We start from the raw sequence: 27,846 nt of genomic DNA, 5'->3' as shown, positions 1-27,846 counted from the left end.
CAAAGGGTCAAATTTCCAGATTTCAGTCGTATTTATAAAGCAGGAAGACAAATAAACAATGAAGCACACACATCAAAAGATTAAAACTCACCATTTTATTATGATAATGTTATTTGATATGTCAAATTACAAGTGTATGATGTAACGTAAAAACAGTTACAAACATATGTATGCATATTTACATTATATATTTATGAAAAGTAACGAGCTACATCTGTATAAAGAAAATACAACTATGACATGAGTTATTGGGACTATAAATTATATACTCGGTATTCTCGAACCATGAGAGGAAATACCTAGACGTGTAGGAACCAAAAGAACCAGAACGAGAGATGTTAAATTATAAAATGGATACTAGGATGGACGTGAGGCACTTTTTTGAGGTTGTCAGGATGTGAAAGCCGATGGCACTAAGAAACTTCGAGGGAAACAAATCGATGCACAGGAGAGAAATATGCACACTGAGAGTGAAAGGATAAAAGAAAGTAAAACAGGCAGTGTTTACAGAATAGTTAAGAGTAGTACCATTTATACTGCAAGTTTCAAAACACAAATGTCTTCCACTATTTAGAACTAATCACATAAATGTTACATCAAGCGCTGTAAGATGAAAAAAAAATTACATATAGTATCATCAGTGCACCAAAGCATCGGAGAATTGAAACATAACCACTCAACTGCTGTGAAAAGTAACCTTTAAAAACAATACACTGAAGAAAAACTTGTTTATATAGCTTTTTTCTTTTTTAATCTACACAATGTCAATAATGTACACTTGTATGCATTCCCAAAGATATGCACAATTTCCAAGATTGAAAGAGGATAAAAGACTAGCAGCAAAGTGGTTAAAACTGAAGTCTTATATAATGCAGGTCAAAAAAATATATATATTAAAGCAGACAGACACATGTTGCATATATAATACAGTACATGACAGGAAGTTGCACTGTGCTGGTTAATGCAGAATGAGAAGTGTTATTTCAGCATTCTCTACACTTTGTATAAATGCACGTCCTACATTTTGCTTCTCAGCCAGCAAGTTTTAATCAGGTTCATCAAACCTTGGTTCAGCTTGCAAAAAAAATGCACGGCAAATCCAATTACAATGGGAGACTATGACAACCACCCAAACATTTGGTTACACACCAACCCCGCACGCGCACACTGGAAACACACACACACACACTCACTCACTCTCTCTCGGGCACAAAAGAACACACACACACACTTCATCAAGCAGAGAAATCAAACACTAAGAACTCACTGTCATGGTTATACGCTGTTGGAGGATTAGGGTTTAACAGTCGTTCATAGCTGATTTTCTCTGTCAACACAATAAAATTAGTGATTGCATCTAGCAGCTTTCTGTGTACATATTGATACATGTATACACGTACTTGTATACATACACACAGGCGCGTGTGTGCAGCTGTGTGTACGTACGCATTACGTACACATATCAAACTTCTGAAACAAGTGGACTGCCACTACTGTACCGTGTTCGCACTGTCCTTCCTTCTACCGTACAAAACTAGAGAGAAACTCTTATTAGAAGCTCAATAGTAGTTTCCATCACAAACGCCCTCTACTTTTCAATGTGAAATAATACTAAAAGGTGACCTATGTACATAATGCTGTCAATTGAAGCTACAGTATATGCTGACAGCAACGATAAATACATCTCTATCTTTAAAATTTCAAAGACAAAAAAAAGAAGATGGGATTATTATCAGAACTTAAATATAGTGTTACGTATTTACAGGTTGTTTGGAGTTTGGTACCGGGTGTTGGTCGCCTTACCTATGAAGCGTTAAAGTGTCCTGTCCCGCCACTGACTCAGTCTGCACACAGACCAACGCCTTTCCCACTTTAGAAGGTTTGCATAGAAAGTAAAGGGAGTGTTGGTCGGGGTGGAAATAGGAAAAATAAACGTTTCTCCTGCAATCCAGTCTGGTCGTGGCCGAGGTGTTTTTAACCAGGAGTGACAGGAGGTGCAAATCTGTTAAGGGTAATCACAAGGGGCACTCATTTAAAACATGCCAATGCCTTAGTTTGGGGTAATTCCATCAGTTATTGCAGCTGGACGGCCAAACTGAACTGGTGTTACTGTCGGGAGGCGGTTGTTCGGATTTAGTGAGAAAATGGTTCTTCTCTTCAAGATTCAGCAGATACGTGTGGAACTAGAAGCAGCAGCTGCTTAGCTTAGCATAGAGACTGGAATCATGAACCCAGCTTGGCTCCGTCTGAAGATAATCCAATCCATCCTTCCCCAAACCCATCGTGGCCAGCTGCTGAAGCTCTCTCTTTAATACGCTGCACCCACATTTTATAATATGTCAAACCTGGGCTGTGAGTGGGACTGTTTCAAGTTGTTATGCTAAGCTACCAGCTAGCTGCAGGCGTGAAGGATCTTCCCATCTAACCTTCGGAAAGAAAGAAGAAAAGTGAAAATTCCCGGGCTGAGCTGATATTTTGGGAAACGGGAGGTTACAAGTCGAAGCCTTAGTCACATAGTCAGCGGGGGGAACAGTGCATATGAAGACCTATGCACGTGCACGCACATCCACCCACACATACATACACACACACACACACACACAAACACACTCTTTTTAATAGCTAATATGCTCAGCATTCCTGAAACAATGTCATTCATTCAGGGCCTGTTAAATAAAGACTTATGGAAGCGGTTGACTTTTGAGGGACAATTAAGTTTACACAGAATATGAGGGGGTGGAGGGAGGTGGGGGAGGGTGGGGGAGGTGGGGCAGGAGGGGGTGAAACAAAACAGATACATGGAGATTTGGAGAGGGTGCTGCAACCAAAGCTTGGAGAGCAGTGCTTTAAGGAGGATTTTCCCAATACCAAATTGAATTTGACATTAGACTAATTAATGTACAGACTCATCTCAAAATCTGAAGGATTCTCAGTGAAAGAATGACCTAATTTAAGTGCCTCATCATTTAACCAAGGAGCACTGAAACCCCTTTACTCACCGAAACAAAACTTGCTGGTTGAGCAACTTATCAGCTTTTGTTCCACAAATAATTATAAAATGAGCAGGAATATAACATAAGAAACAAAAAAACACCAATTTCACCACAGCAGTAAATACTGGACTAAAAGTGAAATTCACTGGAGTAAATTAAATTGTCATGTATCAGTTTCAATCTAAATGGTTCAAGAGGTTCTAATGCTATTTTTATGATCTGGAAAAAAAAACTATTTTGGGGAACTCTGCATGGTAAAGTCGTTACCATTTTTTCCCTTCTAATCATGGAATTGATCCCTTTACTTTGGAATGCAATAAAATGGTCTAAATCCTCTGGGAAAAGCGAAGGTAATCATTTTAACCTCGTAATGAATATCAAAAGATATGCCAAGCTCAACTTCCCAAAACAAGCTATTACCTTTTGGATTTTTTTCAGCATACCATGAAAAAGAAATTCACGGAATTGGCCATTCGTTCACCACAGAACATTTCTAAAATGTTAAAATGGTGGTTGATGTACCACAAGAATTTTAGAGGGCTACCTTAACTTGGGTTTGGGGGAAATACCATTTCTAGTGCACTTTTCTCTGTCTAGTAATTACATTGTCATCAAATGCTTATGCCATAAAGGAAAGGCCACTGTTACCCAACGTCAAATTCACAAAAGAAGCAAGAACATATCCCTTTTAGCATACTCAGACAGAAAGTATTTTCTCTTATCGCAGAATAGTTTTGATTTCTTTTTTTGTCATTAAGTTGTCGCTCTCTGTACAAAAGACTAATTTCCTTCATAAAGTTACACATCTTCTTGCAGTAGAGTTCTGACATTTGTGGCCTGGCTTTGTCAATGCATGAGTGTGAATGTGTGAGAGAGGTGTGTGTGTGTGTGTGTATACAGGTGTGTTTAGTAACATCTCCAAGTCTATTAATCTTGAGTCTGCCTCCTCTTCATCTCCTCAGATTAAGCTCCTGAACGTAGCTTGATGCTCAGATCCCCCACAAAGCATATGGTTTGTCCTCCACTGCTGCTTGTCGGCGACAAACACAAACTGAAACCTCCAAAAGCCCTCGGAGCTGGGGATCAACAACATATCGCCCCGTCTGAGAGGGGAATGAAAAAAGGATGCCGGCATTTAATATTCCGCTTTTATCCACTTCCTGTGTTAGCTAGCCTTGAGGGTGTCCCATGGTCCGTCGTCAGGTCACCCCGCGGCCTTGTGCTTGCCCCCGCAGCAGCGGCAGGCCTCGCCACAGTGGTGGCAGGCGCGCAGCGGCAGGTAGCAGCACATGCACGGCGCGATGAAGGACAGCGCCACCAGGGCCAGCCAGCGCAGGCAGAACTGCTCGTCGGACGTGTCGCACGAGCAAGGGTCCGAGAAGTCGCCCTCGGAGTCGGACATGCAGTGGTACAGCATGCTCTCGGCGCACAGCATGCAGCTGACTTTGTAGATGCACTGCTTGATGGGGTCGGGGGCGTCCTGGCACTGCCCCCGCCAGTTGTCCTCGTGGTTGAACATCTCCCGGCAGTAGATGCAGCGCGAGCGCTCGCCGTCCTCCCGCCGCCGCCGGCCCTTCTTGGACTTGATCAGGGGCGAGGGCTGAGTTTTGATGGCGGTGTCCTTGCCCAGACCCAGCCCCATGCCGGTTCCAATGCCCATCCCGGGGACGGAGTGGGAGTCCCCGCAGGGGCCGTCGGGGAAGAGGTACTCGCACTTCTTACTGTCCAGTTTGTGGAAGGCGTTGGGGAAGTCCAGGTCCTCGCGGTCGGCCTCCGGCTTCCACATGACAGGGTGGCGGTAGTCCTCGTAGCCGCGGATGAGCACGTCTTTGCGAGGGTTGATGCGAACAATCTCTTCTTCGTCCATGTCGAAAGTGACGCGGCGATTAGGCTTCAAGACCTGGAGAGAGAGAGAGAGAGAGAGATTGACAAGCATTAGTGAAAAAGATTGAAACGATCCGTTGCAGTGCCCAAGTCAAATGAATACTCCACTCGTTGAAGATTTTTGTGATTTCTGTGAGATTCGAGTGGTCGTGTGGGAGAGGCGCAGACCTGTGGAGGCAGGTAGCGTCGGTTGCTGGAAGTGAACTCGTCGAAGGGTTGTGCGCGGACGTAGCAGCCCCTGAACGGCTCGGTGGAGACGATGTTGTTGAGCTGGGAGAAGGGCTCCTTCATGGGGGTGCAGATAGAGGGAGGCTCGTCGCACACCTGGAGACATGCAGGGAAAAGGAACCTAGTCATTTGTTGGGATGAATGGACGTGTGGGCTGAGGCTGTTCCACTTGTCACCACCAGGGTGCATCCTGTGCCCACGCTTGGTCCAGTGACTGTGCCGATGACTCAAGGCCCTTCTGTTGAGAACTCAGAGTTCTCATCAGCCTGTGTGTTCCCACAAGCATTCAAACTGATGCACAAAAAAAAAAAACACAAGCCGAGAAAAGACACACACGAAAAAATGCAAATTGAAAAAAGAGAAATGCTGGACACGGTGTGAGGCAGAGCGAAGATCCCTCCCCGCTCACGCCGAACAACCTGATAATTACAAGAAGTAAGCTAGCTGTTGACATCAATTAGAAGGTCTATAAATAACATCCGGTGAAGGCCACAGTCTGCATCAAACACAGAAAATAACTATTTCTGGGAATAAAATAAATAGTAATAGGTCCAATCGAAGTGATGTTATACTTCAGTACTCATGGCAACAACATCATAAAGCGATGGCTATCCATGATTCATGCGTGCACAGGTGATGGGGGAGGATTACATCAAGAGCTGGGTGATGATATGCGATGTCCGGCGTTATCTCACTTGGTTGGTTTCCAGCCGTATGTATATAATAACAATAATAATAAGCAGGATTAGGGATGATTTGACATTGTGCTTCCTTTATCAATTAAGCTGATAAACTGTCTGAGCATGATCCCAATAAACTGCCAAATAAGTCCTGGTTATATCTCTCGTCAGGAACAGACTGGCATGGACACACTCGGAGGCACTTTACACCAACAGGTTCGATCCAACCGCATATGAGCCTTGGACCCACCGTCTGGCTGCCCCCCCCCCTCCTTCTCCTATCTCATACCTCTTCCTCTCTGCCTGTGGAGGAGGCTGCTGCCTCTGGTTAGTCAGTGCCGTGTGTAAAGTAGCCCACGCCAGTGCTTTAACGCGCAGCGGAAATCTGGTTTGCTCCCAGCTGCTGCTACAGTAATTACTGTCCTGTGGTTGCTAAGAGATGCTTCCTTTGACTCCCCCCTTCCCCTCTTTCTCCCCCCCCCCCCCCCCCCCCCCCGAGCTAAACTGCTAACACATGGTGCGTGTGTGACTTCTCTCTATCTTTGCCTCCAAACATACCGAGCAATGTAACGCACATCCACAGCGTCTGCAGGGGAATGTGAGGAATAGGAGACAGCGGAGTGAGAGAAGAGAAAGAACAGAACGGGAAAAAATGACTTTGTGCTGTTTTGTGTGTGTTTGTGTATGTGTGTGTGTGTGTGTGTGTGTGTGTGTGTGTATGTGTGTGTGGGAGTGTGTGCGTGCGTGTGTATGTGTGCAAGAGAGGAAGGGAGAAAGAGAGCGGGAGGCCAAAGACTCTGCCGAGGGAATGTCATAAACCAGCTCCAGCTGGAGAAATGCAGTACAGAACTTAAAAAGCCAGATGACAGCTGTGTGTGTATGTGAGAGAGAGAGAGAGACAGAGAGAGAGAGAGCGTGGTGCGGGGGGGGGGGGGGGGGGGGGGGGGCGAAATGGGAAACAGACTTGGGCTTCCTTTTAAAGCGCTTGCCTAAGCCCCAGCATTCAAAGGCATGCGTGGGGGGCCAATCTGGAGCGGAGCTGACCCCAGAGATGTGGCTGGGTGAGGGAGGAGAGGGGAGGAGAGGGGATGAGGGGAGATGAGGAGAGATGAGGCGTAGTGGGCAACGTGGCTCCCACCACCCAACACTAGGGACCCTCAAAGGCACGCAGGCTTCGTCAATTTAAAAAAAAAACACAGAACATTCAGGACGTCTGCATGAGGCCGAGAGGGATACAGTGGAAGACAGGAAGGATGCGCGATGCATACGTACGTGTTGGTGACTTTCCAAACACGAGGCAGAGCCCGAGTGCTTCTGTCTCTTCTCGTTAAGTGAGATAAAAAGGAAGTGCAGCCAGGTTGAAAGCTGCAAACGCTGAGCTCACCCGCTGCTGGCTGTGGACTAGAGCTTCACATTACAGACGCATATGAAGAGTGTTACGAATCTCATCTTGTTCTAAGAACAGTCAATAGGCACATTTCCCCAAATGAAGGCCGTTGTCCCCGGCGCCGAGGTGCTTCGCGAAGCGCCGCTGAAACCAAACCAGTCTGGGAGTGTCTGGTCTGCAAGAGTCCACCGGCCAACAAACCCTCTGTGCACTAAACTGATAAGCGAAAACTTCCTGCCAGCGCTAAATTAGATACGGATGTTTTTCTCTGCCATTACCAAAAGAAGAGGAAGAAGAAAAAAGCAACACATTTATCTTGGTACTGGTGTTGAGGTGGTGCAGCATGGTTCCTGACAGCTGTCATCACAGCTGAGAAGGCTGTTTTTCCATTTCCCTTTCTTTTTAAATATCGGTAACTTTGCATGTGTGTGTATCTGTGAGAGGAAGAACGGTAAGCCTGTGAAGGCCATTCGAGTGGGTTTTGAGCCTCAGTGGGCAGGATGTGGGTGGAGGGGACCGTCTTGAACTTGTGTACACATACACACACACGTGCGCGGGTCCAGCGATACGAGGCTACCCCGAATACCAGGCCCCTCTGAGAAACAAGAGACGTTTTTAGAGACGTCGGAGTCTAATTGAGGAACTAAACGGGGCTCGCCGGTCACCTCCCATCCTGAGGAGAGACACCCACACAGAGCCTGTACATTTCCCCTCGACCCTCTGGATGCTGTCGCGGAGCGGCTTTATCAGGGCGCCTGTACAAGCTGACTTTATGGCGGGCTGTAAAGCCACACACCCTGCGCCGGTATTTGCTGGTTCTCCCAGGTCTCCGACCGCAACGTTGCCAAATCACCATGGTGACACCCTCAGTGGCTCACTTGCTGAACCTTGTGAACACCCTCTTCTGCCCCTCTACCGCTGCACACCAAACCCCCCCCCCCCGCTGCTGCCTAGCAACAGTGGTGCCATTGGATTTCCTGTATGTTCAAGCTGATTCCTTAAAGAGGAACTTTGCCCCAGGAACAGCTCTCCCTCCTCCTCCCTCCCCCCCTTTCCTAGCCCACGCCACGCGGGGTGTAAGATATGAGGCGGGTCAAAGGTGATGACAAGTCATGGGAGGTACGGTGCGATGCCGAGGCTCGTGGCATTTTCAATAAAAGAGAGTCGGCAAAAACTAGAAACATTATGCAATGCACACAAATATTTGTTGAGCCTACGATTTTTGTGATTTGTCAGTCAATTCTTTGGTATGATTGGAAGCTGCACAAATACAAATCCACAGATCCACGCCTCCCTAAAAGAGGGTCAACAGTAGTTAATCAGAAATGTAACCAAAGGTTCACGTATTGCTGGACTGTTTTGGAAGTGTGCATAACAAGACCTGCCCTCCCTCCAACGGGTGTGTCTTTTCGCCTACTGTGCAATCAGAAGTGGAACAGGTGACTGGCGCTCCTGTAACAGGCCCGATATCTTAAACAAATGAACATGGGTGTGTAGACTTGAATTATATACCCGCTGCCTTTCTCCGCGAAAAAACACCTCGACATTCTCAAACACACACGTGGACAGAGTGCCTCGGAAAATGGAAAATACACCCCCACACTCCCACACACACAGTTCTTAAAGCCAGTGAAGACACACGTTCAGTTTGGAGAACTGTGACATCACAGAGCAAACCCCCCCCCTCCCGTGCTGCTTTTGAACCAGCTCCTCCCCGGAGGCAATAGTTATTATATCGGCATCAATTGTAGTAAGAGTGACGGCTCCCAAGTTAGATTGATAGAGGCAGCCGATGCCTGCTGTGGCACAGCGGGCGGCTGCACCTCAGGGTCCGTCTGACACTGGTTAAACACCTTTTAAATCTCCAAGAACAACAGTTAGAAGACAAAGGGAGGTGTCAGAAACTGGGTGCGACACATCAGGGCTCATATATATATATAGCTCAGGTTCAAGCTATGACCCGCCTCCTACTAATAGTGAGGGAGAGTTCAGCACTACGTTACAGAGACCTGCAGTGGGTTCACCTCAACACTTTCGTACATTTCCAACTAAATCACATGTTTGATGTATTGTTTTTTAAGAAAACCCCTCTCAGCTTTAACTTCACTCACCGTTAGTCCCTCCTCCGGAATATCTCCTTCCCCAAATGGCCGACAACCTGGATGGAAGAACGAAGAGGGGGGGATTAGATTAGAGGTCCGACATCATCTTTATACACACTCCATTTGCCATGTTCCTGGAACAGGCAATGTTAAGAGCAAAATAAGTGAATAAGGGCTGGAAACAGTCACATCTGCATGAGTACCGTGTATGGCATGCATCTCGACTAAAACCTCCTCACACCGCCATGTAGCATTTCAGATAGACAGCTGAAGGCTGAATGCAAGGAGCTGAACCACTAGGGGGCAAAACCTCACGGAATGCCACGCTCATTCACCTTCTTGTTTTTCATGTTTGTCAAACCGGACCCATCTTTCTATGTGTATTCATAGTGCATTGATCAAACAAAGCATTCCACTCACTGCAGATGACTACAGAGCACGTTGGACTCAACAGATTTACACGGCTGATTTTTGGGGCCGGACCCGTCACAAAACATTTGCTTTTCTTCGACGGCGGCCAAATGGGGAAATGAAAGCTGCTCTGTGTCGGTGGGGCACACAGAAGTGAATGAATATACATGTGGAGACTACTGTAACCCAGACCTCGGGTGAAATGCCATGTGCCATTTCCCCGTCCAAAAAGCAGCTCGTCGGCTGATGCTGGGGTCGGCGCTTATGTTTCAGGTATCAGGCCGACCGTGTTACAGCTCTTCACTGCCAGAGGGAGACCGTGGATGGTGTAACCCGAGGAAAGACGCTGATGTTACTGATATTTCAACACCAAATGCCGTTTCTTTGGACCCCTTTTCTACTAATAAAAGGATTTATTTTGGATGATAGTCCAATACTGCAGTATAAGTGTCCTTAATGAAAGAAAACTGGCCAGAAGTGCTAATCAGACACGGCATCAGGTTTTCAGAATGAATCTGAAGTGATTACAAAGCACTATTCTTGATCTCGAGTTCACTCCTAAAACATTGATACCCAACTTGGTAGCTTGGAGATGTATTAGGTAATCAAACGACAAAAGTGGCAAAAAAACGTGCTAAATTAAAGACATTGAACGTGGTGATCACACATCTGGCTTCAAATCTGTTTTGATATGTTTAACAGAGTTTAAGTTTAACAGCAGCGCTAAATGAAGTTTAAAAGTGAAGGACGAGAGAAAGTACGATTAGCACTGTAACGGAAATTTGATCAGTTTGATTGATCAATTTGATCAATTTGATCAAAACCGTTAAAATCCGTTAAACCTGTGCGGTGTGATATTATCACTTTTTCAGGTACTGATATTCAAATATTGTCAGTCAATCAAGCTTTAGCAATATAAACACCAGCTTAAGAGTTAAAATTAAAAGTCAATTTAACTCTCTGCAATTTGCTGTGTAGAAACTTAACAGAGGAGAAATAGTCGAGTCTATTGTCTTTGCATTGTTGCAGTAAACAGGGATTAAACCATTTCCACCGAGACACTGTTTGTAGCTGGGGCATCAGGAGGCTCTTTAAAAAAAAACTAACTTAATTAGGATCACTGAAGCCTCATTTCAAGCATTCAGGGAGGGAGTACAGCTGTACAGAGGCCAGAAGTATTCATTTGAGACCCGGTCGGTCCGTCGGCCATTCTCCAAATCACACGGAGAACGGTGTTTGTGTGTCTGTATGCATTTCTCCACTTCAGAGAAAAAGAGGCTTCCTGCAGCACGACTCTGGCAGTGCTGGGCCGAAAAGCTGCCTGAGCCATGTGCCCGCCGTTGCCATGGCAACAGAGGACTGCAAGACTGACACACACACACACACAAAACATATTCTCTCTCTCCCTCCCTCCAGCAGCAGAACGATGCAACAGGAATACAGAAGAACCTGCCTGCCTGAGCTGAAGAGAGGCATTACACAACAGCAGAATACAGAAGCTGCCAGGGCTGGGGGGGAGCTGGGGAGGGTGAGAGAGACACACACAACTGGGGGAGAACAAACTCACTATCACCTGCTGTTGATGAGACACTGTACAGCCTCTGGTGTCTTCGATCCCTCTGACCAGCTATCGGCGAGTTTCAACTTTCGTCCCAGAGCATGCAAGTTGTTATGTCGAGTGAACGAGGGCATCAACTATTATTTTCATTCAGATTATTTTCTTTTATCATTTGGCCCGGAATAGAGCTAGATACCGCTGTAGAGGCTGAGAGGGTTGGGTTGGATTAAACGAATCAGGGGAGGTTCTGCTCAAACGCTGTGAATTCAACTTGAAAAGAAGCTTTGAAGTCAATATGCTGATATCGTCGATTCAGCCAACCAAACAAAGTGCCCTGATCTCTGATGTGACATCGTCTCCTAGCAAGCCATGATTCTTTAGAGCAGGGGTCCCAAACTCTGGGCCGCGGGCCAAATCCGGCTGTACCGACTTTGGCGTACCCCTCCCCCGTCGACCGTAATGGTCTGGCCCGCGTTCGGTCGTTCCATCTGGCCCGCACCTGATTTGAGTTTGAGACCCCTGCTTTAGAACTGGAACTCTAAGGCAGAGCTATTAGCAAAGCCGGCCCCACGGTGGCTGCCCGAGCTCACCTCCCACCCGGACTGTGCGTGGACTTGTGCCCAGGAAATACAAATCTCGGATAAATGATTGCGGGTAGGAGGCGACTGATGCCCAGCGGTGATAAACCTTTTACGATATGTTCCGCTGCACCCCCTCCATGCTCCCCGGGTTCTCCCGGGTCTAGAGAGTAAAGGAGATTATAGCCCCCCGGCCAGCCAGCGAGCCTCTTGTGTAGCATTGTGGGCTGGAGGCAGATTGCTGAGCAGGCGATTCTACTGCTAATTGGTGGACTTTGCGACTTTGTACTGTACACAAACTTGGTTATCAGGACCCCAAGGTACTGGCGAAACTTAAACTGACTAAACTCAGCTCCACCCAAGTGCGTCTAGTTTAGCGCTTTAAAAAAAAAAAGGTGTGTAAACGCCACAGTGAACACAGACAAACCTTTTTTTCACACTAGACCAGTCAGTCCTCACACTTGAGCGAGACAAAAGCCAAACCAGGTCAGGTTTCTTCGGAGTGAAGCGTCGCACCCATCTCAGGTTGCCACCCAACCTCGGCGTCCCAACTCCTGCCCCGGTCTGTCTTACCGACGCCTCCCCCCAACCCCCCCTCCCCTGTCCCGCACAACCCGCATTGTGTTGGCGTGCCAGTCGCAACAGGAAGTGTGGCGTTTATCTGGGCAGCTGGCACAAGATAACGCGGGATGGGATGGAGGGGGGGGGGTCATGCTCGGGTGAGTGAGCAGGTAGCAGCGATCAACAGCTAATCAACACGCCGCATCTCCCCTTGAGCAGATGCTAGGTCAGCCATTACGAGGCGGCGGCGTACAGGTGGGAATACCGGCTGCATACTGTGTTCATACGCACACGCCGGTATCATTTGACACGTCCTGGACTGAACTCTGGGAGTGAATTCCAAACAAACCTGGCATTTTGTTCTCCAGCTCCAAAAAAAACAAACAACGCACGCACCTTGTTGGATGTCCTCGATTGCTCGACGTACGCCCCGGTCAAAGGCACGGGCGTCAGCAGGGCTCTGGAAAGTCAGTCCGAACTTCTTGTCGTTGATCCTCCAGTGGTGGAAGATGGGGTTCACCTTGTTGTATACTAGGCTCTTCTGCAGGACACACTCCAGGACCACCTGTTAACACACGCACGCAGAGTTTGGAGAGTTAAACGTTGCATACTAGCAGCGGCAATGGCATGCATCTATGCCTGGTCATGCTAAATTAGTATTCAGACTGGCTTCATCATTTCAAACGGGTACACGCGTGTAAAGCCTTCACCTTACGCCTCACCACAAGTTGTTTTCATCTGCCACATTCAATCATTCCCTAGCAACATGAGTAGGAGAGTAGAGAGGGAGAGAGAGGCCTACATCTGGAACTACACATAAATAGAAGTCGAAAGACAAAAAGAAAAATAGAAATCACCCTCAACCCAACAGTTTAAAATAGTTCTTGGGTAATTTGTAAAACCCATTCTAAATGGTGGGGTTCTCATTACAGATGATGATGAAGCCAGGCAGCGCCGGTGGTGGCGCAAGAAGAGGGACGAGTATGTTTTGGAGCGCAGCAGTCCACGTGTGTGGCGGAGAGACACTGTCTCCAAAAGGCTATTATTAATCAGGGGTCCTGGGCAGCAAATGAAATGAGAGACGGCCATTACAGTCTTTGAGGCTTAATGGGCTGTGAACGTGTGAGCGCAGGAGCCGGTGTGACGAAGAGCTCAATGACTCGATGAGTGCTGCGCTGTGCACCTTCGCCGCGCGAGCGCCTCGTCAGAGAGGACCGGTCGGTCTAGTGAAAGCCGATGCCGCGGTCCCCCCACCGTCGATCTGGACAGCAGCCGCCATGCGTGCTTTTAAGAGGGCCGATATGTGGAAGACGAGTGGAAGACATGCGCATCGTATGGATACATGCCTCCCCAAGAGAAAGGTGGGTGAGGTGGGGGGGCAGAGCTTAGGCCGGATTGTTTGTCCAGAGCCAGTGGATGAGTGAAAGAAGAGAGGGATGGAAGCGAGGAGGGCGGAGTAGGGAGGGGGGGGGGGGGTCGGAGGCGAGACTGAATGGAGCCGTAGCAGGTAAGGTGAGCGCTCAGCAAGGCCAAGAGAGGAGGAAGTATCACAGTCGCATGAAGAGGTGACACTTAACACCGCATTCCACACTGCGCTTGGAGAAAGGAGGAGGAGGAGGAGGAGGAGGAGGAGGAGGAGGAGGAGCCACCCGCCAGCAGAAACGGAGCGGAGGCCAGAGACGGAGGTGAGGCGTGCAGAGAGAGGCGCAGGGAGAGACTTTACATACCGAATCACAATCTACGAATGCGGCCTCTGGCAACAGATCTGTAATTATCACTTCAGGACGTATCAATGTCGATGTTTTAGTAATATAAGGATACGTGGTAATCCTTGGATTAAATCTTGGATGAAGCATCGTTTTCTCGCAAAGGTCAAAGACAAAAAAATGAAATAAAATGAAAACAAATTTAAAACACAATTGGTTGTTAAGTATTTCAGAGAGAACCTGGACACGACGTGCACATCTGTACCAAACGGGGGTCACATACTGTGAGCGTCGGGGATGCGAGGTGAGAGCTTAACTGGAGATTTGTCATAATCCGAGTGTCAGTACTGCAAGTAATCATCAACCAATTAGATCGGAAGGTTTTTTTTTTGTTTGTTTTTCAAAGAGAGTTAGAGAATCAGTGAAGAGGATGAGAGAGAGGGGAGCGAAAAGGAGGGGGCCAGAGGGAGAGTGATTGGTAGCTATATGGAGAGCCAGCTGAGTCATCACCAGTACACTCTGTGCCGCATCACTGCGCTTATAGACAGATCCCCTCAACCTCCTCTGTCTCCCGTCCATCTGGCTCCACCCCCGTTTCCTGCTCTTTGACTACGCACATCTCATTACCTGCGTCCTCGCGTACCTTGAGCAGCCCCAGTCACTTCGTCTCCATCAGCCAGAATCGCGCCCGTTTTCTTTCAAAATAATGTTATTTCCTCTACTTAGCTCAAGTTCCTATCATGTTATGGTCTGAAGTCATAACGCTGACATCCCTATAGACAATGCTAAAGGTAACAAGTGTCATTACGGTCTTTTTCTGACAACAGCTGACAGATTGTCGCTGCGTTTTCTTCTTTGCCTTTGTTTTCATGGTCTCGTCCCTCTGCCTGAGTTCTTCCGATCGCTGTCGCCCCACACACACACACACACACACACACAAACACACTAGGTCTTATACAGCAACGCACAAAACACAAACAGTTCAGTCAAAAGGAGATAAAAAGATCTCCCGCTGTGGAAAAGCCTCGATTGTTCGGCTTGTCAGGAGCCACCGGACTTGGAGCATCATCCTGACATTGCTCACAGACAGATTTACACTCTCATTACCACAGACCGGGATTAACCCGAAGCATCTACGGGATCGGTTTTAGGTCTGCAACACGGGACCAGTCTGTGACGGTAAGATCATGAGCTTTACGGCCACCGCGGCGAATCAGAAGCACGACGTCCATCGTGATCCTTTGGAGGCTCGTTGTTATTTTACGAGGAAACGGAACAGAATACACGTTTGTCAGTGAGCACGCGGCGTAAGAGGCAAAAAGTTAACAAATTAAGTGAATATTTGTTGGTCTTTGAGTGACAAACACTCGCAGCACACATTGAGTGAGTATCTATATCTACAAAAACATTTTGGATTGATTTATTTTTAACGGGTTATTAAACACGTCATCGAAAACATCAAAACTACATTCACGCGTTATTATCACGTTAACGCATTAAGTCATTACAATCACATCAAGTAAAAAAAGGAACTCTAATAAAAAGGTAGGCAACTACGTGTGTACTCATGGAAAGTCAGAGTGTGAACCTTATTCCATCATTTCGGGCTATTCCAAGCTCTTTGTGTGTTTCCCACATCCCTCATCCCACATTCTCTTCTCCTGAGTAATCTGCCCTTCCCCCTGATGATATCATCATGCATCACAGCATCACTCAGTTCGCTCCTATTTTCAGATACCTGCGCCATGGAGGAAAGCCAAACAACCACTTCCTGTGTACGCGCACGTGTGTGTGTGTGTGTGTGTGTGTGAGAGAGAGAGACGGAAAGAGAGGAGAGTCAGGGAAAGAGGGGGCTCAGGGTGATCTCAACGGGGCGAATGCACCGTCTCCGGTTTGTGCACCTGCATGTGCGAGTGCCTTGATGAGCAGGAAGGACCCACGCATCAAGCCGCTAGTTAAAAGTGTACGGCATTAAACATGCATTCGAGCTCCCCTCACCAATTTGTCTCTGAGCCTCTCGCCCTTGATGTGAAACTCCACGGCGGTGGGGCTGGGGCTGGGACTGGGGCTGGAGCCGGGACTGGAGCTGCAGGGGCTGAGGTTGCTGCCGCTTCCTCCACTGCCTCCGCTGTGGATGCTGCCGCTGTCCTCCGCCCGGCTGACCTTATAGACGGTGACACAGCTTAGGCCTCCGCCCCCCAGGGGAAGCCACCCACCGCTGGAGTCATCCCGAGTCATGACCACTGCTCTCACACGCGCATAACTGTCACTGTGGAGGGGGAAAGGAAGCACGGGCAGGATTACACACACATGGATTAAACACACAAATGGATTAATCAAACAACAGGCCACATAGTTCAGTTGAGACGCAGCACAAACCAGTCATAGGAGAGCACACGTAGCGTACATAAAACGGGTGTAGTGGGGGACAGGTTGAACAGAAGGGGCTAAAATGTCCACCTCACATTTGTCCAGCAATTTGAGGGTTTTAAGAGTTCACCACAAGCCACATCCCCCGGCAACTAATACTGAAGAAAAAAAGTAAAACTACTGGCAATTCTGGGTGAGTGAGAGGTGGTTTCCAGCTACAAGTTAACGTTCTGCAACAAAACTAAAAATAGAACATAAAAGGGGCAAAGTCAAGGACTTATTGGATTTTTTTGGTTTCGGTGCATAATATGACGTTTTTAAGGTCTGGAGCTGTCAAGTGTATGTTTAACCCTGGTCGGAGGGTGACTGACCATATGGCCAAGTGCAGCCTCTCTGACTGCTGCTGATTTTGAAACCTTTCCCTTAAAGCAGGTGGTTTAAAACCACAACACACGACGGGGGCTCTAGCTTTCTTTTCTTCGATCCGATGATAGCGCTGTTTAGCACTTCTCACACTCATCTTTTTCACGTCACCTACAATGGCTTTTAATCACAGTGTATAATACACAGTTATCTATAATAACATTATCTCTACAAAAAGCAAAAAGACAAGGGGAGGTAACACAGACTTGTATTTTAGATCATATACATTTGTATGTCCCTCTTGCCTTTTTTCCCCCCTTCCTCCCCACCTCCACCACCTCTGTCCCTTCACTTAGGAGTCGGATGTTTCCCCGATAAGATAAACACGGACCAGCGGAAATAACAAAGGTCAGGGTGTGCTGAGGACAGCATTTCGCAAGAAACGCCTGGTAACATATTAAAGACAGGGGGAGATCTGTGAGCTAATTAAAGACCGGGGCAGATCTGAGAGCTCACAGAAACGTCCGGGGAGAGGAAAGAATGTGACCGCCGGATGTCTCCCTGTGATACATTGCTCTCTGGCCGTCGTCCAGGTCGACCAATGACTGTGACGTCACACGGCTCTTCTCTGATGGTGGTAAAATATGAAACTAGTAACATTGCTAAGCAGCGGTTCCCGCTCAGGAAGAAGAGCGGCTCTGTCCTCGGCATTACCGCCCCTGCTGCCTGAACCCTGGCCTGCTACATACGGCTGACCTTTGCCCTCCTGCCTTTCACACACTTGGCCAACCTGCGCACCCAGGTTATTGGTTAGTAGTTAATTCAAAAGCCAGTGAGCAATACATCTGAAGCCTAAGCTTTCTTTGTGTAAAGGCTTCTGTATCCTATTACCCCGTAGTAGAGGAATAAAACCAACCACCACAACACTAAATCCACAAACTTGGTTCTGGCCCATTCACACAAAGACACCAACACAGGACTAAAGAGTAATGCACCATCCTACCCGGCAACCAGCTCAAACTAATGAAACAGTGTGGATGTATTCCATGATATGTAAAAAAAAAGATCACCAGTACATTTCCATTTCCAGGGGTTGGTAGAGACCAAAAGTAGAGCTAAAAAAGAAAATCAGAAACGTGACGCGACTGAAACGAACAGCTGGATGTCTAAATAAGCAACAGTTTGCCTTGATGACATGTCAATTTTGAGTTAACAACTGTTTTTTGCTAGCGCCATGTGGCCCAAAATGAAATCAGTTATTTTGTGTAAATGAAAGTTTACTCAGAGGTCCTCATTTTCAATCGCCTCCAATATAGAAGGACAACCCGACTGCTGAAAATTCCATGCCCCTCGTCCATAGACAATTTAATAGACAACAAAATATATTTCTTTTGTTAGACAAAGACAAGTTCGTAAAATAATAAGGGCCGTCTAAATTAACATATTAATCTATGCAATTACTTTGACCGAGATTAATGCCATACATTTTTTTACCACAGTTGACGCAGCTTTGACAGAAAACCGCCGCGTCCTGCAGTCGGTTAGATCGAGGAGACTGAGGCGGTCCTTTACTTGTTATTTTAATCTTCATAAAGCCAAGGACATTTTCAAACATCGCAAAGTCATTTTTCTGCCATTTAATGAATGAACTGAATAATGTGCTTCTTTCTTTAAAATACAGAAAACAACAACTATTCTGTAGGTTAAAGGTGGGGCAATAGCAGATAGTGGTGCTGGACTATAGGGGACCAGAGAATTGATCAAATGACCAATATTACGAATCTCCTATCAAACTGAATGTACTCCTGTCTGTTTTCTGCTGCCATCGAGCTTAAGGAGTAACTGGTCTTGGGAGGGGTCAGCCACTGCTAACCTCCCCCTTTGCAAACTCCCAGCAGCACCCTTTGGGGTTACACCTCATAACAGCACAGCAGAAGTAGTGCTTAACCCTACACGAGAACCCCTGCTACAGCAGGAAAAGAAAACGAGGTTTTGAGCAGTATAACAGGCAGTAAAAGGGGGAAATACCGCTGTCCTTATACCCCTCTATGGCCCCCAATAAAGGATGCGAGTGATGGGTGCAGGAGGGGCTGTCAGTCATGCAGGGGTCCCTGGGGTGAACAGAAGGCAGGCGGTGGTGTCGCTCAGCCATGACCAGGGCACAATGACCAGGGCCTGACCCTTCAGACCTACCATCACACACATGCCAGCAACTATGACACTCACAGGGAGGGGGGCAGGGGGGGGCCCAGAGAGGAAGTCTGACAGTGTGTACGCACGCTTTTAAATCTAACTTAAAACACCCATATCAATCTCATTGGAGGAATTATGAGATGTACTTTAAACTATTTTTCACTGTGGTGAAAAGATCAATCGTCAAAACAAGGTAGCGAGACCATTCCAGGGCAGCAACCAACAAATCTATTTCACAAAATCTTTAAAGCAGTGGAATAAAAAAAAGGTTCTGCATTCTCTCCCTCATCTAAAAATATTTCCTTTTTCAGGTAAAAGCAGTAATGGGGTCCAAAAAGATATTTGAGAGCAACCTGCTGCATCTCTCTCTCTCTCTCACACACACACACACACACACACACACACACACACTTCAGAGTGGGGTGGTGGAGACAAAGGCGGCCTCCACGCCCCTTGCTGGGAGCACACAGTCGACTGGTCACACAATTGAGAGCGGAAGCAGATCAGCTGGCCAGGGGAGGAGAGGGAGGGGCGGTGGGTGCTGAAGGGGGGGGGGGGGGGTGGACAGACAGAAAGAAGCACCCCCATTTCAAATTATTCCAAGTTATTCTGCTGGATGACTGACTTCATTTCCGACCCGAAAGCAGGAGAGAAAAGCAAGGGGAGGGGGCGAGAGTGGGGACTGCTGGGAGAAGAGGAGAAAGAGGAGGATGAGGCCGTGGATGGGAACAGGGAGGAGACGCGAGGTGACAGCCTGCAGCTCCCAGCCGCATTTGAATATGGCCTTTTCTTTCCACAAACACGACGTGCAGAGACCTTTGCGCAACACGATAAAGTCCTGGTTAAACGTAGGTTACACACTTAAATACCGAAGCTCATTTCAAGCGAGTGCAAAGCGCAAAACACACCATCCGACTTGAATTACAATCCAGATTCCACTTGAAGTGGATTGTGAGAACAGAGGAGAGGAGAAGATGCGTGATGGGGGAGCACGTGCAGACTGGGGCTGGCCGGCTCCAGCGTGTGGTGGAGCGGGGGGATCCTGGGACAACTATTTCCCAAGTTGACAAAGTGGCCGTTTGTCTGCTGCTCCGGCCCGTGGCTCACTGGGCTCCAGTGTGCCATCGTGCTTTGCTCTGGTCTCAGCCTTGGGCTTCCCACCCCAGAGGGGACGGTTGGAGGGCAGGGGAGAGCGGCGTTATGGGGCGGGTGGGGCGTGGGGGTGCCGGGGCACTGAAAGGAAGATAGGAGGGGGAGAAGAAGGGAGAGAGGAGGAGTGCAGGAAGAGAGGAGGGAGAGAGAGAGAGAGAGAGAGAGAAAGGATGTGGCCTGAGCCCTGGGTGCTCGCCAAGTCACCCTCCCTTTCCTCCTCCTCCACCCCCCCCCCCCCCCCTTTTACCCAACCCCTTCCCGGCTGCCTCTCTCTACACAATGGCCGCTTCTCTGCTGAAATTTCACGTTATTGGATCCCGGGCCTGGAGTTTTGTCCTCCCACAATGTCCAGGCAGCGGAGCATGCTGCAGGGGAGACACACTCTGCAAGCTAAAAGCTGGAAAACCATTCCTCCTTTCATTAGCATCAGAAAAGGGGAAAATAGCCCCCCACCTCTTTTTTTCCGTCGTCCCCTTTCCTCCCCATCTTGTATCAAAACCGGAGGGAGACTGTCAAGCTTGGTCAAGCTCTACTAGACTACTTTGGTTTGTCGGACTTTTGAGGGAAAGGGGGGGCCGGGCCATTAAAATATCATCGGGGAAATAAACACAAGCTACTTATCCCGAGCCGATTCTAAACGATTATCCTCCAAAAGGAAAGCAATCGCTAGGAAAGTAGAGGCTGCAATGGAAGATGGCTTGAACAGCTATACTGGGTGGAACTCATTATCTATTTGTACGATAACAACAGCTGCTGTCTTAAGAGAAAATATGTGTTTAGGACAACTTATGCCCCAACAATAATGGAGGTGTCTTGTTGTATTCAATCTATATCAACTTGGCCAAAGATGTAGTCCAAGGGCGTAATTCATCTAAATGTGAACAACCACAAACAAACACCCAGAGAAAAGACATGGCAACTTGGAGCTAAAGAGGATAAGGCGGCACAGTTTCCTTTCCCTGCGATCAGGCCTCATTGAAGAAGTAAACAATATGCAAACTGGGACTCCACTGTCGATTCCAGCAGTGCATCTAATCTGAACGGTGCAAACTAGCGGGCCAATTAGCCACGGTTCAAATCCCCTAAACAACCAGTGGCAAACTCAAGGGCACGGACACACGCAAAACAAACACCGACGTGACCCAACATGGATGCAGTGCAAATTATGACACGAGGCAGGAACAACTCACTTTTGAAGGGGCTGTCGGTTAGCCATTAATAAAAAAAGGCAGAGCTAATAATGGAACAATGGCCACAGAGAAAACAAACAGGCGGCTCGACACAAGCCTGCTGCATTAGCTGCAGTGAAAACTAATACGCCGGCTATAGAAAGAGAAGTGAAAGAGAAATTTGCCCCATCTCATCTCAACACCTCAGGCTGCTGGTGAGTCATCTCCCTCACAAGAACATTCAGCTAAGCTACCAACTGACTCAGGCAAAAAAAACAACAAAAAAAAACAGAACAAGCCTACTTTGCTGCTGCTGCACCACACAATGATTCTACAATTCAAATTCACCACCATCCTTTCATAGAAATACCACCTAATATGAAGGGAAAGTAACTGATCACAGTCACGTCTGGTAGCATCCGTCACAGACGGCAGTTAGTGGGTCAAATTAGCCTGTGGCCCAAACCAAAGATAGACCTTAAACAGCAAATGAATGTCAAGACCGCTCAGCCAGACGGCGTTTCGAACATTGATTTTCTAACCAACCCCTCCATTACTGGATTGGGCCTGCAAACCCCAACAACAGCGTTCTAGGTGCCGCTGCTGCGTGGCACTGTAAATCACAAAGACTCCCCCATGTGTGTATCAAATGCCCAAAAAACTATCCGTGAACATCCATCAAAGCCACATATTGAGATGATCTTAATTTGAACCGCAAGCATTTGGAAATTAAAACCTTGCGTTGGCCATTACCAAAAAGTGAGGGTGGCGAGGGGGATCAGGGGGAGGGGACGGGGGACGGGGGACGGGGGGTGGGGGGCTGGACCGCAAACTTTCAACTGCTTCGTCTCCGGTCTTCTTTGATGTAAGAGTAGTCCCAGGCGAGAGTCTACTCTTCATAGTTACTCGGAAACCGATGGTTGGGGGTGTGGGGAGGGGGGCGTCCAGCTGTGGGAGAAAACCATGAATGTATCTCAGAGAAGGATAAACCACCAAATCATGACGATGGCCCATGGATGTGAAGAGAAACTATCACAGCAGGCCCCTGCTATCGGGTATAGCGTGACACTATTATCGGAACATAAACCGAGCTATTAGTTCTTCTGGGACATCAATGAGATTCACGTTCAATCAGTTTTCCATTCAAGCTCTGCCTCCAAGATTTGGAGGAGTCGAGAAAACGCTTCCACCAGACAATAACAGTCTGTTCCATACTCTAAATATAGCCAAAATCTGATCAAAAGTTGCTGTGGAGAAGAAAAGACAGACGTGTCTAACAGGCCACCAATTTTAATTTGATTTAAAAACTTGTCTCAATTTTACTGCGATTCCTTCGATTTCCTCATGTTGGACGGAGGCCTATCTCTCCCAGAAACACACATGCCAAATGTTCCAAAAGGAATAAACACGTGTGCACGGTTGCACACTCACACACACACACACACACACACACACACACACACACACACACGCGAAACTCCTTCCTGTTTTTATAGTGTTTGAAAACTCAATCAAAGACACAAGGTTTAGGATTTACATCTGTGGCCTTTTCAAGTCTGTGGCCTCGCAGGAAAAAAAACCCCATCTCAGCCCAGCTGCAGCCAAGAGCTCACAACAAGGCCCCGTCTTCATGCTCCCGCATGCGGCACAACTGAAAACAATATCCACAATTCAGACACTTAGTGCTAAAAGCACTTCTTGGAGACATGAGGATATGGTCGGTGAACATCAGAGGCCCGGCTCTACAAAGGAAAGGGAGACAAGCCCCACTATCAGGATGTTGTGACCCAAAAGAAAGGTTTTTAGTGGCGGTCACATATCCACACCAGGTCTTTGTCTTAAAAAATGAAGGTTTTTGATTGAAATATGCTCCAAATACACTGCTGACATTCACGGCAGTTTATGATCGCTCCTTAAATACTTGAAGAGGAAATGAAAATTATAAGAGGGAAGTGGCCCGGGTTTAAAATACCCAGAATCCGGGCCTAAATCTGGCCATGGGAATGGAACAGTCCACATCTATACAAGGCCTGTTCAGTTTGTTGGCTTGTCTCAGTTACAGACAGTCCAAGCCCTCTGGTTATACAGAGGATCATTGTCAACAATCACACAAACAATACGACAGCTTCTAGTGGAACCAGCAGGCACTGGGGCGTAAATATTCTATACGTAAATTAACTTTGGGGGTTGTTCAACGTTCAACCCGTACGTAAATATGGTGAAACGGAGAGAGATTGAACGCGAACACACGTAATAAAATGAGAGCAAGTAAAAAGCTGTCACAACTGCCCTTGTGCGTAAATGTCTAATAACACATGCCGCTAGTCTCCGTTAACCACCGTTGTCACAAGCAACACTTCCCCAAAAGAATACAGAAGCAAAACCAAAGACGTGTCTGACTCTGTCAAAGGTTAGATACGTCTTTAGTTAAGACTAGGCCAATCGGTAAAGCTACTTGTTCATGGAGGTCGCATCCAGCAACTGGCAACGACCCCCAAATAATACCGTCTATAAAAAAAGAGAAAGAAAAAAAAAAGGGACCAGGAAATTATCTAGTTTAACATAAGGGCCACAGGATATAGGCAATTACCCAGGCCATAAAGTGCTCGCCCTAACAGCTGAGGTAGCTGCCGCCCTTTGTCGTTTTTTTCGGGACGCGATGGGGGTTGTTTCGGAGGAATGCGTTGGGAAGGCATCGCAACAGGAACGGGGGTGCAAAACCGCCCTCAGGTGATAAGATCACGACACCCACATCGGCAGATAAAACGCTGAGCTGTCAAATCAGTCACGCAGATAGGAAGAGGGGAGAGAGAGAGAGAGAGAGAGAGAGAGAGAGGAATCACCTGACTGGCGACAGACAATGCCACAGACCTGCAGGAGTCGAAAACAACGAGGCCATAGCCTACACACCTTTCACAGGCACATGGAGGCAACTGACCCTCACCGACGACAAATGGATAAAGGGGTCGTTTGATTCACCTCAGCAAAAGCAGCCCCTAAAATCAACAGCCTTTTGGGTTTTCTTATGGCACGGCTTAATGACGATTTGTGTGCAACTGTGACCTGTTTTGGAAACCTGAAATGTGTAATAAGAAGCTATTCTAATTTATAAAAAGGGTATCTATATTGCACGGATAAAGAAAAACAGCACAGTCGACCTCAACAGGCCATTGCCTGGGTTGAGATACATATTTAAGATAACCGCGACATTCAACAAAGAGACTGCTTGCGCATACTTCGGTGAACCGCCCGGCCATGATCATTGTTCACACACACACGCGCACGCACGCACGTGCACACACACCCTTTGTCATTACAGCCTTGTGAACATATCTGTAACAAGGCCGAGTAACTTGTTCTCAGCAAAGGGTGTGCTGTGTGTACACCGGCTCGGCTCGCCACCCATCAGTCAAACCAAACCACCTCATCTCGTCGCACATTTTTGCACTGCAAGGAGAACAGACACATTTCCCATTGCTGCGTTTGTGAGGCAAAAATAAATATATATGTATAAACATGATTTATACCATTTCTGTAAAGCCAAGAAAAGATCTTCTTAGGCCACAAACCGTATATCTGAATGCATCTTATCAATGGGAGGAGAAAGAAAAACATGCAACTGTAAAAACTCTTATACCGATTCTAAATAACAATCGACACAAATATCTGATGTTTTAATAGTTGTGTCATTAGAAAAAAAACTAATACAGAGGCTCTCTTCAGCTAAAATAAATGGCTCAGGCAGCGCTCTATACTCTCTTCACTCTGCTTCTATGAATCATACAAGAGCTACAAAGGTGGTGGAATCATAGCAACGATGTTTGGATCACTTCGCCATCTTAGCTCCTGCCATCACGCAGCGTGGAACAAACCCAGCATGCACTGTATCTTGCACACCCCGGATGATCCGTAGCCCATGGCAGTAGTTCCCAAAGCGGCGCTCGTGGGCCTTGAGAAGTCCCTGAGGTTATTGCTGCGAGTGCCAGCTAATTCTGGAATGGTCTCATTCTAATGTCATTTATCCCAATGGAGGTTTGCACAATGAAAGAGCATGTTTTCAGAAGACTGCTCTAATCAGAGACTCCTCCCTTCCCGCTAGCATCAGGCTAAAGCAGGAACAAAAACACCAGAAAAATATCTCAGTGGATGTTCGCTAGAACAGCATGTAGTAAATGGTTGAATTGGTATCTATTTGATGGCTTCCTGTGAGGAAAAAGACCTCCGCGGCATATGTTACATAAAATCCAGAAGTGTAGTTCAAGGACAAAGCCTCATTGCGTTAAATCAATGAATGTAATTTAGGCCACAGAGAGAGAGATGGAATGGGGGAAATACATGGGTGTGTTTCCAACACTAAACCGTGGCACTATAAAAAGGGCTGTAAAAAGAAAAGGGGCCATACGACTTCCTCTGTGACAAAGCCATTTCTCAGAGACAATATTCGGAGATAATGACGAAACGTCGGTTAAACCCAAACACGTGTGTGCCATTTTTCTTTTCATTTTCTTTTTTAAAAAGGGCTCACAGTGCTGCGCATTGCACGGGGAACGGGCTCATTGTGTGATCGTCGGTGCAATGCGAAACGGCATACAGTGCTGTGAATGGGCAGGCAGGTACTTTATGAATGGAGGCGATCATGTGACCGCAGCACCTCCCGGAGCAGATATTTCTCACTGGCTGTCAACAAGCGCACACAAGGGGGATCAGCCCATTAAAACAATACCGAAATGCGACCTGAAACGGACGCCACGGGCACGGAAACACCGCGCGCGCGCGCCCGCGCTGATTACAATCGATCGTCGTGCGCTCCGAGCGCTCGAGTGTGAACGTGACGCCCTTTTAAAGCGGGGTTTTTTTATGAATGGAGATTGTGATATGTAAATGAGTGTGATTGAGAAAAAAATATGGCATCTACAGCTTTCCGGCGTTGACATTGGCGCAATCGACTCGGAGGATTTTATCAAAGGGAGTCCGGGCTGAAAGAGAAAACGTGATCCGCACGGTTTTAATCAATGGTTTTGTTCCAGAATCATGGCGGACAGCAGTCACATGCACATCTTTGTCAATGTAGCGCGTTCGCACCACGGCGTACCGGCCAGACGAATCATACGTCGGCCGGATTATCGTTGTGTACATGTTATATTATATTTATAGCGAGTGGTCCCTCGCATACTGCCTATGGATAAAGTAATGCTAAATGTCCTCGGTGTTCACCACATTCCTGCTAAATAAATGATATGTAGGCAGCCATTAACAAGCCACATACACAACGTTACACACACGCTTTGGCCTGATAGGAATCCTCACCCACACTGTCGGTTAGTTTAAATATAATATACAAATCATTAAGAATGAGATATGTATATATGTGTTTTTAACCTATGTGCTCTTCGCTCCCACAACGCGGCTTTCCATCAGCGAACACAACTGTCATAAACATAAAGGACGACACATTGACATTGTTGATATTAATAAAGTGAGGTGATGAAATATCAGCGTCCCTCGGCGTGAAATGTCACCGGGAACCGGTAGTGCAAAGCTCCCCGAGCAGAGCGCGTCTTAATGCCCCGAGATCCGCGAGTACTTATTGATACAGCTGTTGTGTTGTGCATGTCAATGGAGAGGTAATGCATATTAAAACAAAAAAAACAACTGTATACTCACTCATTGTTTGGATTTGTTGAATCTTCACTCATTTTTTTCCTCACGGGGATCCAAATCCTAGCAATAGCATCGACGACGCGGCGACGGCGGGATAAAATACCACAAATGTCACCATTTTCCCCCCCCTTCACATGTAGAAATTGCCGCTAGTCCGGATAGTGGGCAGACGATGTTGCGGCGGGGGGGCAGAAGCCCGAGCGAAGCGTCCGAGCGGAGCACCGAGCGGGGGAGCTAGCTTAACGTTAGCCCCGCTGCCTGCGAGTAACGTTAAATCGCGAGGAGGAATGACAGCCGTTGGTTCATTTTATCCTCCCTGGAAGTAAAATCCGACCACAACAAATGGGCCGTCGGCATCATCGTCCCCCCCAAACAAACAAACACCACCACAAAAAAAAGAAAAGAAGAAGAAAAAAAAAAGAAAAAACACGTTCCCGCTTTGCGAAAAAGGTGAATAGATCCTCAGAGACGGTAGAAACGGTGGCGGACTGTACGGTTTGGCAGGTTATTCGTGGCTGGCTGTCGAGCATCCATTCGCCAACTTCGGGGGTCCAGGACGACACTTGAAAAAGCGCCGCGGAGCCGCCGCCGCTCCGTCAACGTGTCCGAGTCATCCGCGGTAAAGGCATCCAGGAGCCGCAGGCGGAAAGGGTTCGGATGTTTTCAGCGTGGATTCTGGTGCGCGAAGTAAATACGTTGTGGACTTGAAATCTCCTCGAGAAGTTGGTGGACATCTGCTTTAATCGAACTCCATTTTCAACTCGGGGAGGGAGGGGGGGCGGCGGCGGGGCGGGCGGGGAGGGGGGGGATGAAACATCGGAAAACTGGGCGGATGAGTCGACCCTCGCAT

The 27,846-nt window shown here is 47.4% G+C and overlaps 1 protein-coding gene across 1 annotated transcript; it reads right to left on the bottom strand.

The window, feature by feature from the left end:
• Window positions 1–80: 80 nt before the first annotated feature.
• On the bottom strand, window positions 81–27,846 carry spred1 (sprouty related EVH1 domain containing 1). Its single transcript, XM_040200567.2, has 6 exons — window positions 27,000–27,846; window positions 16,087–16,357; window positions 12,779–12,947; window positions 9,284–9,330; window positions 5,046–5,201; window positions 81–4,893 (listed from the first exon to the last, which is right to left on the bottom strand). Exons 1-6 carry the CDS (start codon window positions 27,029–27,031, stop codon window positions 4,198–4,200), a joined length of 1,371 nt encoding a protein of 456 aa, XP_040056501.2. The 5' UTR covers window positions 27,032–27,846; the 3' UTR covers window positions 81–4,197.

The sequence above is a fragment of the Gasterosteus aculeatus genome, chromosome 15 (genome assembly GCF_964276395.1).
Source record: "Gasterosteus aculeatus chromosome 15, fGasAcu3.hap1.1, whole genome shotgun sequence".
Classification (NCBI taxonomy): Eukaryota; Metazoa; Chordata; class Actinopteri; order Perciformes; family Gasterosteidae; genus Gasterosteus; species Gasterosteus aculeatus.
Note: the sequence above shows the minus strand (reverse complement) of the source record. Positions and strands in the feature narration are given on the sequence as shown.